General features: G+C 38.1%; 1 protein-coding gene across 1 annotated transcript in view; it reads left to right on the top strand.

Moving 5' to 3' along the window:
* Positions 1–619: 619 nt before the first annotated feature.
* COPB1 (COPI coat complex subunit beta 1) overlaps positions 620–15254 on the top strand; it is a 40456-nt gene continuing 25821 nt past the window's right edge. Inside the window, exons 1-8 of the mRNA XM_047692710.1 lie at positions 620–745; positions 1502–1651; positions 5292–5521; positions 6144–6313; positions 8836–8950; positions 9947–10039; positions 12378–12515; positions 14878–14997. Coding sequence (XP_047548666.1) covers positions 1561–1651; positions 5292–5521; positions 6144–6313; positions 8836–8950; positions 9947–10039; positions 12378–12515; positions 14878–14997 — 957 coding nt within the window. The 5' untranslated portion in view covers positions 620–745; positions 1502–1560. The remainder of the gene's footprint in view (positions 746–1501; positions 1652–5291; positions 5522–6143; positions 6314–8835; positions 8951–9946; positions 10040–12377; positions 12516–14877; positions 14998–15254) is intronic.

Below are 15254 nucleotides of genomic sequence, written 5' to 3'. Positions count from 1 at the left end.
TTATTCACAGTGTTTTGTTCAAGGCTTCAAAAAAAAATTTTTAATAACAATTGGCCAGAAAAGTTTTTGAGGGGGAGGTGCTGCGTGGGGGCATATGGAACCTCAAGAACAATTCCGAAGGTGCTATGGCTGTTGGTAGCTGCAACAATTGGGTTTTTGGAGAAAGGTAAATTCTTTTTAAAATAGTGACTGTCAATCTCCCTTTTTGCAAATAAATGTATGTATGTATGTATGTATGTATGTTAATTTCTTGGATGCTCAGAAAGGATCTTGAAAGGAACCATTACGAAATAAAGTGCCGAAGTCCCAGCAACCCCAGCCTAACTGCAGAGGCAGAAACCGAGATTCCTGGAGAGGTTAAGAACTGAAATGGATCTTCACAAAATCTAGTCTCACTTATCAAAAGAACTGAAGTGACTTTCCCAAATAGTAATTAGTTACAGTCCCTGTTTATTAGTGGGTGAGCTAGAAAAGGAATTTAAGCTTTTAAGCTTTCCCAGATGCCCCTGCCACCTAAAACCGCCGCGGACTGGAAGGAAGAAACATGAGCATACTTGCAGAGCGCAGGCGCAGAACGGAGAAGAATTGGCCTCTCTGAGTTGCCGTAGGGGCTGGGTGGCTTGGCCTCGTCACCCCACCCCCTTCCACGTCAGCGGAGGACTGTGCGGAGCCGCGGCTGCTGCTGCGGGTTGGAGCCACAGTCGACGGTCCCACCATTGCCCTAGCTGCCGCCCCTTGGAGCCAGGTAGCGGGCCCAAAGCCCCCAATCCCGGAGGCGTGCTGAGCTGGGCTGGGTCGGAGGAACCAGCTCTCTGGCGGGAAGATGCGGAAGGGGAGCGACTAGGCCGCTCGCGTCCGGGCCTGGCGAAGTAGAACGTGGGGCTGGGAAGCTCTGGGCCGAACGCCCCTTCCCGGTCTTTCGTACTGGCCAGGGGTATGGTCCCTCCTAGGGCCCAGGGGTTCACGATTCCGGGCCGGGGCTGCTTTGCTGGAGGGACAGAAGGGGATGGGGGTGCAGCGCACTGATTGACCGACCGACACATAGTCGGGTCCACCCATGAACAAGAAAATGTTGTAAGGTTTTTAGCTGAGTTTTCGTGCACAGGGTCTCTTATTTGAGCAGTTCAGATTGTGTGTTATGTTTAAAAATTATTGTTCTGTTACACGGTTGGGCGGGACTGGGGGACTGTCACTGTATTGTGGGCCTTAGTGTGCAGTACAGCATTCTCAAGCCCTAGGCGGGGTTATGGGGTGGGAGATCATATCCTAAGACCGAGGCAGACAAGCGTGTCTTTTATCATATTAGGCATTGTTTTTATGGGACACAGTATGAATTGACCCTATCCTTCTAGTACTTTAAAACTCATTAGCCAGACTGAATGAACTTTAGACAGTAAAGATCATGATAGTTACTGGTTGTGTGTGTGTGTGGTTTTTTGTTTTGTGTGAGTGAGTGTGTGTGTGTGTGTTTACTTGTAATGATATCGTTCTGTTTTTCTAGATTTTCTGGCATCTATCATCCTTAAATCTTGTATCGAGGTTTGACTATATCCGGAAACCATGACGGCTGCCGAGAACGTGTGCTATACGTTAATTAACGTGCCCATGGATTCAGAACCACCATCTGAAATTAGCTTAAAAAATGATCTAGGTAAACTCTGATGATATTTTGAAAATTATATGGAGAAAAAATGAAAATAAAAGGCTCATTTCCATTACAAGTTTCTTTGTAATTAGAAATACTTAATTTTTGTCTAAATACTTTTTTTCTAGACTCTCTTAAGTAGAACTTTGATTTTTTTTTTAACGATTTTATTTCTTTGATAGAGGGCACAAGTAGGCAGAGCAGCAGGAGGAGGGAGAGGGAGAAGTAGGCTCCCTGCTTAGTAGGGAGCCCAATGTTAGGATCCCTCATCCCACATTGTTGTCATGATCTGAGCTGAAGGCAGATGTCCAACAGACTGAGCTACCCAGGCACCCCAGAACTTGGGTCTTAATAAAAATTAAAACCTGGGGCGCCTGGGTGGTTGGTCAGTTAAGCGTCTGCCTTCTGCTAACTAAGGTCATGATCCCAGGGTCCTGGGATTGAGCCCCACTTCAGGCTCCCTGCTCAATGGGGAGTCTGCTGCTCCTTCTGACCCTCTGCTCTGCTCCTGCTCTCTCTCTCTGGCTCTCTCTCTCAAAGAAATAAAATCTAGGAAAAGAAAACTTGTTACATTTAGACTTGCAGTGTTGGTTTTTGGAAATAAAACATGTCAACTTAGCTTAGTAAAGCTAAAGAAATATAGTAGTTTAGTTGTTAGATATTCCTCACGATAACAATAGCTTGTATAGTTTAATATATTATGCTTAAGTGTAGCTGACAGTTCTTTGCAGGTAACAGGTTGAGAATGTGTATTTGAATGTTTCAGTTCCTTTGCGTACTTAACTTCTTATTACTTAGCTTGTAAAACCAAAATAACTTTGTTCTTTGGGTTTGCCACCTATTGAACTTGGAATATGCATGTGTTTTCTGGAAAGTTTTAAGCTTTTTGAGCATTTGAGGTTTAAAAAGGTTTAAGCTTTTTAAAAGCATTTATTACTAAAAGAAAACAAGTATATTTCTGGATTTTAAAAGTGTATACTCGGTATCCTTTTTGTGAGTGATTCTGTGAAAAACATTTTTTCCAAAGTAAGGCACATTCCAAAATAATGATTCTTGTTTCATTGAACTACTAAAAATAAGTTTTACTTAAATGGTAACTACTGTTTAAAACAAAGAGTGAAAATTATGCTTCAGGTCTTTAAAGTATCCTTTTAGAAGATAGTTTGCCATTTGAAAGGAGACAGTATTTTACTTGCCTGTTCCCACGTCTTAATCAGCAATAATAGAATTATCTCCTGATTTTAGGCTTCTTAATAACTCGGTTTCTATTGAGATCCACTTTTAGAGTAGGAAAAAGAGATCCTCCTTTATGTCACTTAAACCTATAGCCCTATATACCAAAGCCACAGATAGTTCTTTTTATGTGTATGTGTGTGTTTATGTATGATAGTAGAAGGAAATGCACATTAATGAATAAACTTGATTACTTTTTCTTTTTTTTTTTCTTTTTTTTTTTTTTTAAAGATTTTATTTATTTATTTGACAGAGAGAGATCACAAGCAGGCAGAGAGGCAGGCAGAGAGAGAGGAGGAAGCAGGCTCCCCGCTGAGCAGAGAGCCCGATGCGGGGCTCGATCCCAGGACTCTGAGATCATGACCTGAGCCGAAGGCAGCGGCTTAACCCACTGAGCCACCCAGGCGCCCCTTGATTACTTTTTCTTTCTTATAATTTAAAAGTTTTCAGGACACTTGGCTGTCTCAGTGGGCAGGGCATGTACTCTTTTTTTTTTTTTTTTTTTTTTTTAGGATTTTTATTTATTTATTTGACAGACCTCACAAGTAGGCAGAGAGGCTGACAGAGAGAGAGGGGGAAGTAGGCTCCCTGCTGAGCAGAGAGCCCAATGTGGGGCTCCATCCCAGGACCCTGAGATCATGACCTGAGCCAAAGGCAGAGGCTTTAACCCCCTGAGCCACCCAGGCACCCCCAGAGCATGTACTCTTGATCCCAGTAGGAGTTACTTGGTAGATTTTGGTGAATTGAATTAATATTTGAAATTTTCCATATTTTTAGTAGTGTTCATGGAAGAAAAGTTCTGAAAATTTTGAAGATGTAGGAAAAAAGCATCCTTCACCTCAGTTTGAATTGTTGGAATAGAAATTAGGGCTAAGAGGGCATGAATTATAAATGGTACAGATTTTTTACAAGTTTTCTGTGCAACTTCTAAAACTTTTTAACATGTAGTTACAAATGGAGCTTTATCCTGCTAAATTCTTAAGATTTGCTAATTTGGGGGGAGCCTGGGTGGCTCAGTGGGTTAAGCCTCTGCCTTCGGCTCGGGTCACGATCCCAGGGTCCTGGGATCGAGCCCCGCGTCGGGCTCTCTGCTGGGCGGGGAGCCTGCTTCCTCCTCTCTCTCTGCCTGCCTCTCTGCCTACTTGTGATCTCTCTCCCTCTGTCAAGTAAATAAATAAAATCTTTAAAAAAAAAAAAAGATTTGCTAATTTGGGAAAAGTAATCAAAAACTGGAACAGAAGAAGCCATCGGCATTATAATGACACAATTTTATGCCTTTTGGACTTTGTGTCCTTTATGCTATCAAACAGATTAGGAAGAAAAGACTTTTTTTTTTTTTTTTTTTTCTTTAAATATTCAGAAAGGAAGCTCAGGACAAAGATAAGAGAACCTGTTGAGGCTCAGCAAATACAACTTTAGCCACTTAAAACTTTGTCAGTCTGTCTTATTAAATAGTTATTGCTATCACCTGCTGTCACCTTTCCTGATGCTTTGTTTGCACAGGTTAATAGTTCATCATTTTACAGTTTTTTTTTTTTAATTTTATATATGTATTTGAGATAGAGTGAGCGCACATGACCAGGGGGAGGCCTAGGGGTGGGTTACAAGCAGGTTCCCAGTGGAGCAGCGAGCCAGATGCAGGAATTGATCCCAGGACTCTGGGATCTTGACCTGAGTTAAAGGTGGACATTTAACCAACTGAGCCACCCAGACACCCCCAGTTGTTGTTGTTGTTGTTGTTGTTGTTGTTTTTTAAAGATTTTATATATTTATTTGATGGGCAGAGATCACAAGTAGGCAGAGAGATAGGCAGAAGCAGGTTCCCTGCTGAGCAGAGAGCCCCATGCAGGGCTCGATCCCAGGACCCTGGGATCATGACCTGAGCTGAAAGCAGAGGCTTAACCAGCTGAGCCACCCAGGCCTCCCCTCAGCCTTTTTGAGTTTGAAGATCTAATGTTAAAAAAAAAGCCACTGATCTTCCCTGTTTTCCCCTCGTGATAGTGGTTATAACTTCCATTGACTAAAAGCTATGTTGAATTCAGAAGCACTTATTCTAACAGCCTCTATTTACACTGTGAAAACTAGCTACGTATGTATTTGAGACATGCATCATTTGGTATACCTACAGATTCATGGCTTCTGCATTAACTCCATGGGTTAGGGACCAGAGATCTAATCCAGTGCCTTCATGTTCTGTGTAAAGAAAGTATCATAAGGTTCAGAGATAAATGACTTGTGTAAAGTCATTCAGCTTGTTTATGGTAGAGCTAGGTCGAGAACCCTTGTCACTTTCTTTACTGCCTTTATTACAATTACTACCTATAAAGTGAGAAAATGTTTTACTTTGTGAATTATAAAATAACCTGAGGAATTTTTCTTTGAAATGATTGTGCCTTTTTTTTTTTTGAATCAGAAAAAGGAGATGTGAAGTCAAAGACTGAAGCTTTAAAGAAAGTAATCATTATGATTCTTAATGGTGAAAAGCTTCCTGGACTTTTGATGACCATCATTCGTTTTGTGCTACCCCTTCAGGATCATACCATCAAAAAATTACTTTTGGTATTTTGGGAAATTGTTCCTAAAACAACTCCAGATGGGAGACTTTTACATGAAATGATCCTTGTATGTGATGCATACAGAAAGGTAAACCAAACCATGGTTATTTCTGAATATTGCCTTGATTTTAATTGTAAAATTGGTGGAATGGGATTTGTTTTCATTTTTAAAATGAAATCTTGGATAAGATCTAAATTATCAATAATTGCAACTGAAGTTGTGAAAAGTTATTGTAGAAAGTTATTGTTACTTTCTTTGGACATATTTTCCATGCGTTTTTTTTTTTTTAAAGATTTTATTTATTTATTTGACAGACAGAGATCACAAGTAGGCAGAGAGGCAGGCAGAGAGAGAGAGGAGGAAGCAGGCTTCCCACTGAGCAGAGAGCCCGATGCGGGGCTCGATACCAGGACCCTGATATCATGACCTGAGCCGAAGGCAGAGGCTTTAACCCACTGAGCCACCCAGGCGCCCCTTTCCATGCGTTTTTATGTTACTAGTAAAAAAAAAAAAAACAGTAACACATAGAATATGAGACATTGATGTAATAAGTAAAAATTGACAGGAATCTGAAGGAAATTGTCTGATAATGTAGATCTTTTTCCACAAACCTACTTTCTTTTTTTTTTTTCATAAGAAATTTTGCACTTCACTGTGTGTTGTTTTGTAAAATGCTGGGATTCAACATTTCATATTTAAATTTTATCAGGATCTTCAGCATCCTAATGAATTTATTCGAGGATCCACTCTTCGTTTTCTTTGCAAATTGAAAGAAGCAGAATTGCTAGAACCTTTAATGCCAGCTATCCGTGCTTGTTTGGAGCACCGACACAGCTATGTTAGAAGAAATGCTGTTTTGGCCATCTATACAATCTATAGGTAAATAAAGGTACTCCTGTGTCTTAGTTTTGTGAGGATTGTTTACTCTTTTAGACTAGAGGTTCCCCAGCAGTTCCTTGCAGATTGTACGTAGCTTGTGATAATGTTTTGTTTGGCCTGAACAATTTTTTTTTTTATTATTATCATTACGTTGTCAACATTGAAAAGATCTGGCAACCCCGGGTCCTAGTTTCTGCATGACAGTATGCTGAAATTAACAGTAGCTCCCTTTAAATAAGTTGTACACTTTCTAGTTTACGGTGCCTGTCATTCTCAATTGTAGTACTTCAGCCCACTTAATTAGTTAACTTGCTTAGCCCTTGTAGGTTTTGAGTTTTGACCCTGTTTTTGAATTCTCTTTATGTGGAATGTGGGTCTTATCTTTTTACCCTTAGAAGCCTTGAGGGAGCTTTTTTTTTTTTTTAATTATTTTTATTAACATACAATGTATTATTTGCCCCACGGGTACAGGTCTGTGAATCATCAGGCTTACACATTTCACAGCACTCACCATAGCACACACCCTCCCCAATGTCCATAACCCAACCACCCAGCCCTACCCTCCCACCCCCAGCAACCCTCGGTTTGTTTTGTGAGATTAAGAGTCTCTGATGGTTTGTCTCCCTCCGGATCCCATCTTGTTTCATTTTTTCCTTCCCTACCCCCAACAACCCTCCGCCCTGCCTCTCAAATTCCTCATATCGGAGAGATCATACGATAATTGTCTTTCTCTGATTGACTGACTTTGCTCAACGTAATACCCTCTTGCAAATGGCAAGATTTCATTTCTTTTGATGGCTGCATAGTATTCCATTGTATATATATACACCACATCTTCTTTATCCATTCATCTGTGGATGGACATCTAGGTTCTTTCCATAGTTTGGCTATTGTAGACATTGCTACTATAAACATTCGGGTGCACATGCCCCTTTGGATCACTACAGTAGTATCTTTAGGGTAAATACCCAGTAGTGAGATTGCTGGGTCATAGGGTAGCTCCATTTTCAACATTTTGAGGAACATCCATACTGTTTTCCAGAGTGTCTGTACCACCTTGCATTCCTACCAGCAGTGTAGGAGGGTTCAAGGAGGGAACTTTTTAATTAGAAAGGTTGCAGTTCTTAACTGATTCCTGTTCTTGGAAAGCTGAAGATTTTGGACTTTAAAAATGATTCAAAGAATCAGTTAGATAAGGCTAGAATGCTTGGCTTTTATAATCGCTGGTGTCAATCTATTTAGACGTAGGATGTAACTTTTACAAATACCTTTGTACTATAAAGAGTTGATTGTTCTGTTTCACAGTTCTCTTATTGTTATATTAGATTTTGTTATCTGTCAGGGAAGTGGTATTCTGGTTAATAATGTAGAGTTCTTTGAAAGTTACCATACAGGCTACACAAATTTCAGAACTTAAACTAGACTGCATACACAAAAATTATAACATTTATAAAGCAGCGGGAAGTTTGAACACTGTATATGATGATATTAAGGAATTTTTACGTTTTTTAAGGCATAATAATGGTATGATTTGTTTTAAAAAGAAAGAGTCCTCATTTATAATATGCTGATGTATTTATAGAAGAGATGGTGAGTGCTTTGGGATTTGCTTCAAAATAATATGGGGGGAAAAAGTGGGCAGGGATATAGGTGAAACAGAATTGGCCATGAGTTAATAATAGTTGAAGTCAGGTGACAGTTTTTAAGCTGGGGTTCATTAATCTGTATGTTACAAATACTTAAAAATTTCCTGAATAGGAAGTAAGTTATCAAGTAAGTGAGTAAGTAAATATAATGCATAATTAATACAATTCAAAGGACTATTTTTATTCTTGATAATTCTTTTTTTTTTTTAATTGTATTTATTTATCTGACAGAACGAGACATTAGAAGAGGGAATACAAGCAGAGGGAATGGTAGAGGGAGAAGCAGGCTTCCCCCTGAGCAGGGAGCTAGATGACGTGGGCTTGATCCTAGGACCCTGGGATCATGACCTGAGTGGAAAGCAAAACCCTTAATGACTGAGCCACCCAGACGTCCCCTTTATTTCTGATAATTCTTAAGACTCTTTCAGTACCTTGAGATTGTCATCATGAACATTGCTATTATATTCCTAAAGTATATGAAAAACAATTATTAGAGATATTCCAGTGAAAGATAGCATGTGGAAGAAGTCAGCTTTTTCTTTATTAAACTAGAAAACACATAATTTGATAATTTTTATTTTATTTTATTTTATTTATTTATTTGACAGAGAGATAGCAAGAGAGGGAACACAAGCAGGGGGAGTGGGAGAGGGAGAAACAGGCCACCCACCGAGCAGGGAGCCCAATGCGATGATGCAGGGCTCCATCCCAGGACCCTGGGATCGTGACCTGAGCTGAAGGCTGATGCTTAATGCTTAATTTGATAATAAATGAAGATGTAAGCTTGATAAAGATTAATTTTATAGGTGTCCAGGGAGTTACTAAAATAACAAATAGGTTTTTATTAAATATGATTATTACCTGTTTTATTTTAAGGAATTTTGAACATCTTATTCCTGATGCTCCTGAACTGATACATGATTTTCTGGTGAATGAGAAGGATGCAAGTTGCAAAAGGAATGCATTTATGATGCTAATTCATGCAGATCAGGTGATGGACTTTCTAAAAAATACTTTTAGGACTGTATTCAAATGAGAATTAAAAGTATTTACATAGACCTAATCAAGTTTTTAGTCAGTGATTTTATTTATAGAACAACTGTGTATTTTGGGTTTTTTTAGATTTTTGAACTTAATTTGTATAAAATAGTATTTTCTTAATCTTTCTCCAGACAATTGCTTATGTAACTACTTAATATTTTAAACGTCTGAGAGGTATATAATAATAGCCACTTGGCGGTTTTTCCAGAATGAAATTATTATGGCCGTATTTTGTAGCACTCTGTTTTGGGGTTTAAACCAGTTTTTCCTTATGTTGGTATATATCTAAAATTGTTTAATAGAGAAAAGTATTAGCTTTATATAGGCCATGTCTGTGAAAGAAGCATTGTCTTCATTGTATGTGAGTATCCTTACTAGGCTCTTCAAATTTCCTAAGTTGGTGTCAACTCTACATCTGGCTCTGCTGGTGCTTAAAGTGTATGGATCAGCAGTGACTGCGTACTTTGGTGACATCTAATCTTGGAATTTTTGCTGTCCAGTATTCTCAAAATGTGGGAAGTAATATGCATGAAGACTGAAAAATATGGAATCTGTCCATGTCTCTGAAATCTAGATGCTGTCATTTTATCTTTGTGGAACAAGATTATTAGAAAGCTGCTTGTTTGGGCCAGGATATTTTGTCCTCTTGTACAGTTGGTTTTATTGACCTATATATTTGGTGTTGTGCTCTTTACCTACATGGGGAGCATAATTAGAAAAAGTTCAGTAAAATTTCCTGATACTTTTGCAGTAGAGATATTGTTGAGGTCATAGTTTTCTTTGTCAGCATTCAGTATATAAGCATCATTGAGATTTTTCTATAAATCTTAGAAGCAGGAAAAACCATGATCCTAAATAGCTGGTTTGTTTTGATTGTAGGGGTACTCTGTCTGTGTCCATTTATTGAATGAGGTGGAATTTGATAAATATATTTTTATTTTGTTAGGATCGAGCTTTGGATTACCTAAGTACTTGCATTGATCAAGTTCAAACATTTGGAGACATTCTTCAATTGGTGATTGTTGAACTCATTTATAAGGTAAGACTAAAATGGGTAAAATACACTTTAAGAGTTTAAGACAATGTTAAATTGTCTTTTTCTGGAATGTTGCTCAATTGCTAAGATAATGTTTTAATAGCAGAAATATTTATTTTTTAAAAGATTTTATTAATTTTTTTGACAGAGAGAGACACAGTGAGAGCGGGAACACAAGCAGGGGGAGTGGGAGGAGGAGAAACAGGCTTCCTGCTGAGCAGGGAGCCAGATGTGGGCCGATCCCAGGGCCCTGGGATCAGGACCTGAGCTGAAGGCAGATGCTTAATGACTGAGCCACTCAGGCGCCCCCAGAAATATTTTAAAACATAGTCTATGAAAGCTTTTTTTTTCCCTTTTGTTTTTTGTTTTCCTTTCCTTTGGTTTATTATGTTTTTCAAGCACTTCAATTTTTCTAAAGCTCCTTAAAGAATTCTGTTAAAAACTCATGGCTTGACCCAATATAGCAGCAGAGAAATCATTATCCACTGTTCAGTAACTGAGTAGGTTATGAATCAGGCTTTGGAAAAAAATTCAAAATCTTTTCTTGAGTACATACCAGACTACTTTGGAAATGTTATAAACAAAGGAGAAAAGCTTTAAATACTTTCTGTGTTTCAATAAATAAATAAACAAACAAACAAACAAATACTTTCTGTGTTCCATGTGTGTAAAAGAAAATAGACTTTAAATATGTCAGTATGACATTGTCAGCCATTGACCAATAGGAAGTCTAAAACTAGATGAGATTTGGTTTTTAAAATGAAGTGTTTTTTTGGCAACATTTAAATTTGATACATTCCTTGAAAGAATTGATTGCATCTTAATGTTCTGATGAAAGGTAAATAACATCCTGTTTTGGTATTGATAACATTGGAAGCCAACAAAAATATACAACAGGAAAGACTTTACTAAATAGGGTAATATTGACAAAGTACCCACAGCAGACACTGCTGATTACAGCTGTCTTTGATTCTGAAAGAAAAGGGCCCTTTTCAACACAAGCAACCAGTCATTTGGATTTGGCATTTAAGATGAAACCAGATCTGTAAATGTATGGTTCCTTTTAATTCATTGTGTGGTTTAGAGATGCTGCTGAGGCTCTCCAAAGTAGGGATTCTCTGCTATTCCTGGACTTTTTTGTCTAGCAGGGTCCACATTACAGTAAGAGGAAATAGCTTTTTTTTTTTTTTTAAGATTTTATTTATTTATTTGACAGAGATCACAAGTAGGCAGAGAGGCAGGCAGAGAGAGAGAGGGAAGCAGGCTCGCCGCTGAGCAGGGAGTCCGATGCAGGGCTCGATCCCAGGACCCTGATACCATGACCCGGGCCCAAGGCAGAGGCTCAACCCACTGAGCCACCCAGGCGCCCCAAGAGGAAATAGCTTTTGAGTCATGCCTGAATAAAAGAGATTTGACTGTATATATGTTAGAGGAAAATCTGACATAAAAACCAACTTCATAAAAAAAGAATAAGGAATATTTGCTTCATAGGTAAAGGTATTAAAATATATTTAGGATAGGGGCGCCTGGGTGGCTCAGTGGGTTACACCTCTGCCTTCGGCTTAGGTCATGATCTCTGGGTCCTGGGATCGAGCCCCGCATCAGGCTCTCTGCTCGGCGGGGAGCCTGCTTCCCCCCTCTCTTTCTGTGTCTACCTCTCTGCCTACTTGTGATCTCTGTCAAATAAATAAATAATATCTTTAAAAAAAAATATATATATATATATATATTTAGGATAGCATAGGGAATTCTAGTTGTCTCCACAGTGGAGTGGAGTGGATTTGGAATATCATTCCAAATAAATAAGTAGTAGTACTTGACAAAGGGGTTATCTTTCTTGGCTTTAAGAACAGGTATTTTCCTTTTATCAGCTATTGAGGTTGGTGTCCATCATGTTTCCCTTTTTGACCTGACATCCAGAATAAAATTTTAGGACCAAATTTAATATCCTATCACAGTACCCACATTAATGCTCTTCGTCATTGATTTTATTACTTTACATTTTCTTGTTCTATTTCAGTTGTGTATAGTATGCATATCTTTTATTATAAACTATTGGAAATTTTTTGTGAAAGAGTGAGAATATTAATTGTGTTTGGATAAATGAGTGAGTGAGTAGCTGTAACAGTTGTCTGAAGTAAAACCTATTTCTTCCTGAAATTACTAGTCATAGTGTCTTATCTCCTGTTGGCTGGTATCTTCAGATGCACTTAGTGTTCTTTGCTTTCAAATTAAGAAAACTAGCATCTAAGCTGACATCTATAAAAAAAAAAGATCTGTAGATCTGTTTGAAAGCAAGTGTCCCTGGAGTCAGTTGAAACCTAAATATTTTCTTCTCCAGGTCTGTCATGCTAATCCATCAGAAAGGGCTCGTTTCATTCGCTGCATCTATAACCTGTTACAGTCATCTAGCCCAGCTGTAAAATACGAAGCTGCCGGAACATTAGTGACACTCTCCAGTGCACCCACCGCAATCAAGGTACTGCTTATTTCTTTTGGTGCCCGTGAGATGATAGATATGCTGTTTTAGCACTCGAGATTTATTTATTTTTTTATTATTTTGTTCTCTTTTTTAAAAGATTTATTTATTCACTTGAGAGAGAGTGAGAGAGAATGCAGGGGAGGGGAGAGGCAGAGAGAGAGAGAGAGAGAATCTCAAGCAGACCCTGCGGGAAGTGTGTAGCCCAAGGTAGGGCTTAATCCCAGGACCCCAGTATCACAACCTGAACTGAAACCAGGAGTCAGACACCTAAAAAGACACATTTAAGTGTCATTTAAGACACATTTAAGTAAAGAAACATTAAACCCCAGTGCTTAATGACTTAGTGGCATTGCAGTTTACTCTGTGATTACATGGCATTACGTGGCCCAGAAATAACAGTTTATGAACATTGTGAAATTATTGGATTCCTTACATAGTCCAATCTTTCTTCTTTCTTGCTTTCATACATATATGTGAGGAGAAAGAGACACAGAGAATACTAATATTTCTAGGTTCTGGAGAATGATACTGGTATGTTAAGATCTCTCCCATGCAATAATTACGTTAAAACCTGTATCTGGGAAAATGAATTTTGGATCCTACATGATGGATATTTAAAAAAGTTTACAGTGCCTATTTTCAATAATGGAATGTTAGCTTTCTCTTTAATATATTGTATCAAGACTGCATGAGGAACCCTTAATATAGTCAGAGAATGAATAGTTCTTTAAAGCCAGCTTGTATAACTAGGAGACTTGATTGCTTTACCTGCCAGTACTTAGAAAAAATTGTTTGACTTTATTTTGAAATAATTTTAGACTTACAGAACAACAAAACAGCAAAAGGTGTAAAAATAGGACAAACTTCTTGTTATCCTTCACCAGCTTCCCATAATGTTTGTGTCTTCATAGCAATTGTGTAATTGTCAAAATTAAGGAATTACCACTAGAATAAATATTGTTAACTAAACTATAGATGTTACTTGAATTCCACCGATTTTATCACTAATCTCCTTTTTTTGTACCAGGATTCAGTTGAGGATCCCACATTTTATGTTAGTTGTCATGTGTTAGTTTCCTCCAGTCTGTTCCACTTTCTCAAGCCTTTTCTTATTTTTCATGACCGTAACACTTTGGAAGAATACTAGGGCAGTTTGTTTGTAAAATGTCCCTCAATTTGAGTTTGTCTAATGTTTTCTGACAGATAGACTGAGGTTATTATGCATTTTGGGGAAGCATACTATGGAAGTGATGAACCTTTCTCAATGTAATATATCACAGAGTATACATGATGTTGGAATACTATCAGTGATGTTAACCTTGATCAGTGGGTTAAGATGATGCCTGCCAGATTTCTCCACTGTTGAGTTAGGATTTTTCCTTTTGTAATCAATAAATAACGTAGTAAGGTACTTTGAAACTGCAGGTATCTTATTTCTCCTCAAACTTATACCAACTAATTTTAGCATTTCTGTATAGCAGTTATTGATGTGTTATTCTTTTTTTTTTTTTTAAGATTTTATTTATTTATTTGACAGAGAGAGATCACAAGTAGACAGAGAGGCAGGCAGAGAGAGAGAGGGAAGCAGACTTCTTGCTGAGCAGAGAGCCCGATGTGGGACTCGATCCCAGGACCCTGAGATCATGACCTGAGCCGAAGGCAGCGGCCCAACCCACTGAGCCACCCAGGCGCCCCTGATGTGTTATTCTAATAATGACTTTCTATTTCCCTCATTATACATTTATTAACTGGAGTCCTGCAAGAAGAGCTGTCCCTTTACCACCCGCCCTTCTTTCATTCTTCGTATCAGTATGGCTGTTTTATTCTGTGTATTATAATCATTATCGTTATTTGTTTCATTTATCATACTGTTCTAGCTTTGGCTGTTGGGAGCGCTTTAGGTTTGCTCCTTTGTCTAATGCTTTTACTAAGTCAGGGTTAGACTTTGTGGTCCTGATTTTTCTGTACCATAATGCAGAAAATTTAGACTTTGCACCTAAACTCAGAGATACTCAATAGCTATATTTTGGGGGATACCCCGTCTGCTTTTTTCTGCCTTGTTCCTTAGCTTCAACCCTTAATTTTTGACTGTAAGTACTTCTGTCTATAGCCACCCCGTTTCATTCTTTCAACTTGTGATTCTTCTTAACTTTTTTAAACTTGAAAATAATGAGATTTATTGGAATTTAGGGAACAGAGGGACACATTCCTTTGGGGAAAATGCATAAACTTTTAGTGCAGGAGTAGTTAATGTATTTTGGCTTCTTTGGAAACTTTTATTTTTTTTCTTCTTATTTTCAGGGTCTGTGTTTAAGATGGATTAATGTGTTCCTAAAATGTGTTTCCTTTTTTTATATAGGCTGCTGCTCAGTGTTATATTGATTTAATTATTAAGGAGAGTGACAACAATGTAAAGCTCATAGTTCTGGATCGATTGATAGAATTAAAAGAGCATCCTGCTCATGAACGAGTATTACAGGTAACTGTTATCTGAAAGAGAGAAGTCCTAGATAAAATCTTTCTCAAATTGAGGTAACACTCAAGCCTTGATATCTTGGTTAACTTAAATTCTTGGAGACTGGGTAGTTTGAATTTTGATCAGCTCTGGTGTACTCTTGAATCAGCATAGCCTTTTAGAGAATTTGCCATGAAAAATATTTCTGACATGAATTAATATGTGATATCTTTTCTATTTGTACTGCATTTGGTATTCTTAACAATAGAGATATATTCATT

The sequence above is a fragment of the Lutra lutra genome, chromosome 10 (genome assembly GCF_902655055.1).
Source record: "Lutra lutra chromosome 10, mLutLut1.2, whole genome shotgun sequence".
Taxonomy (NCBI): Eukaryota; Metazoa; Chordata; class Mammalia; order Carnivora; family Mustelidae; genus Lutra; species Lutra lutra.
This window is presented reverse-complemented; position numbering and strand designations above follow the sequence as displayed.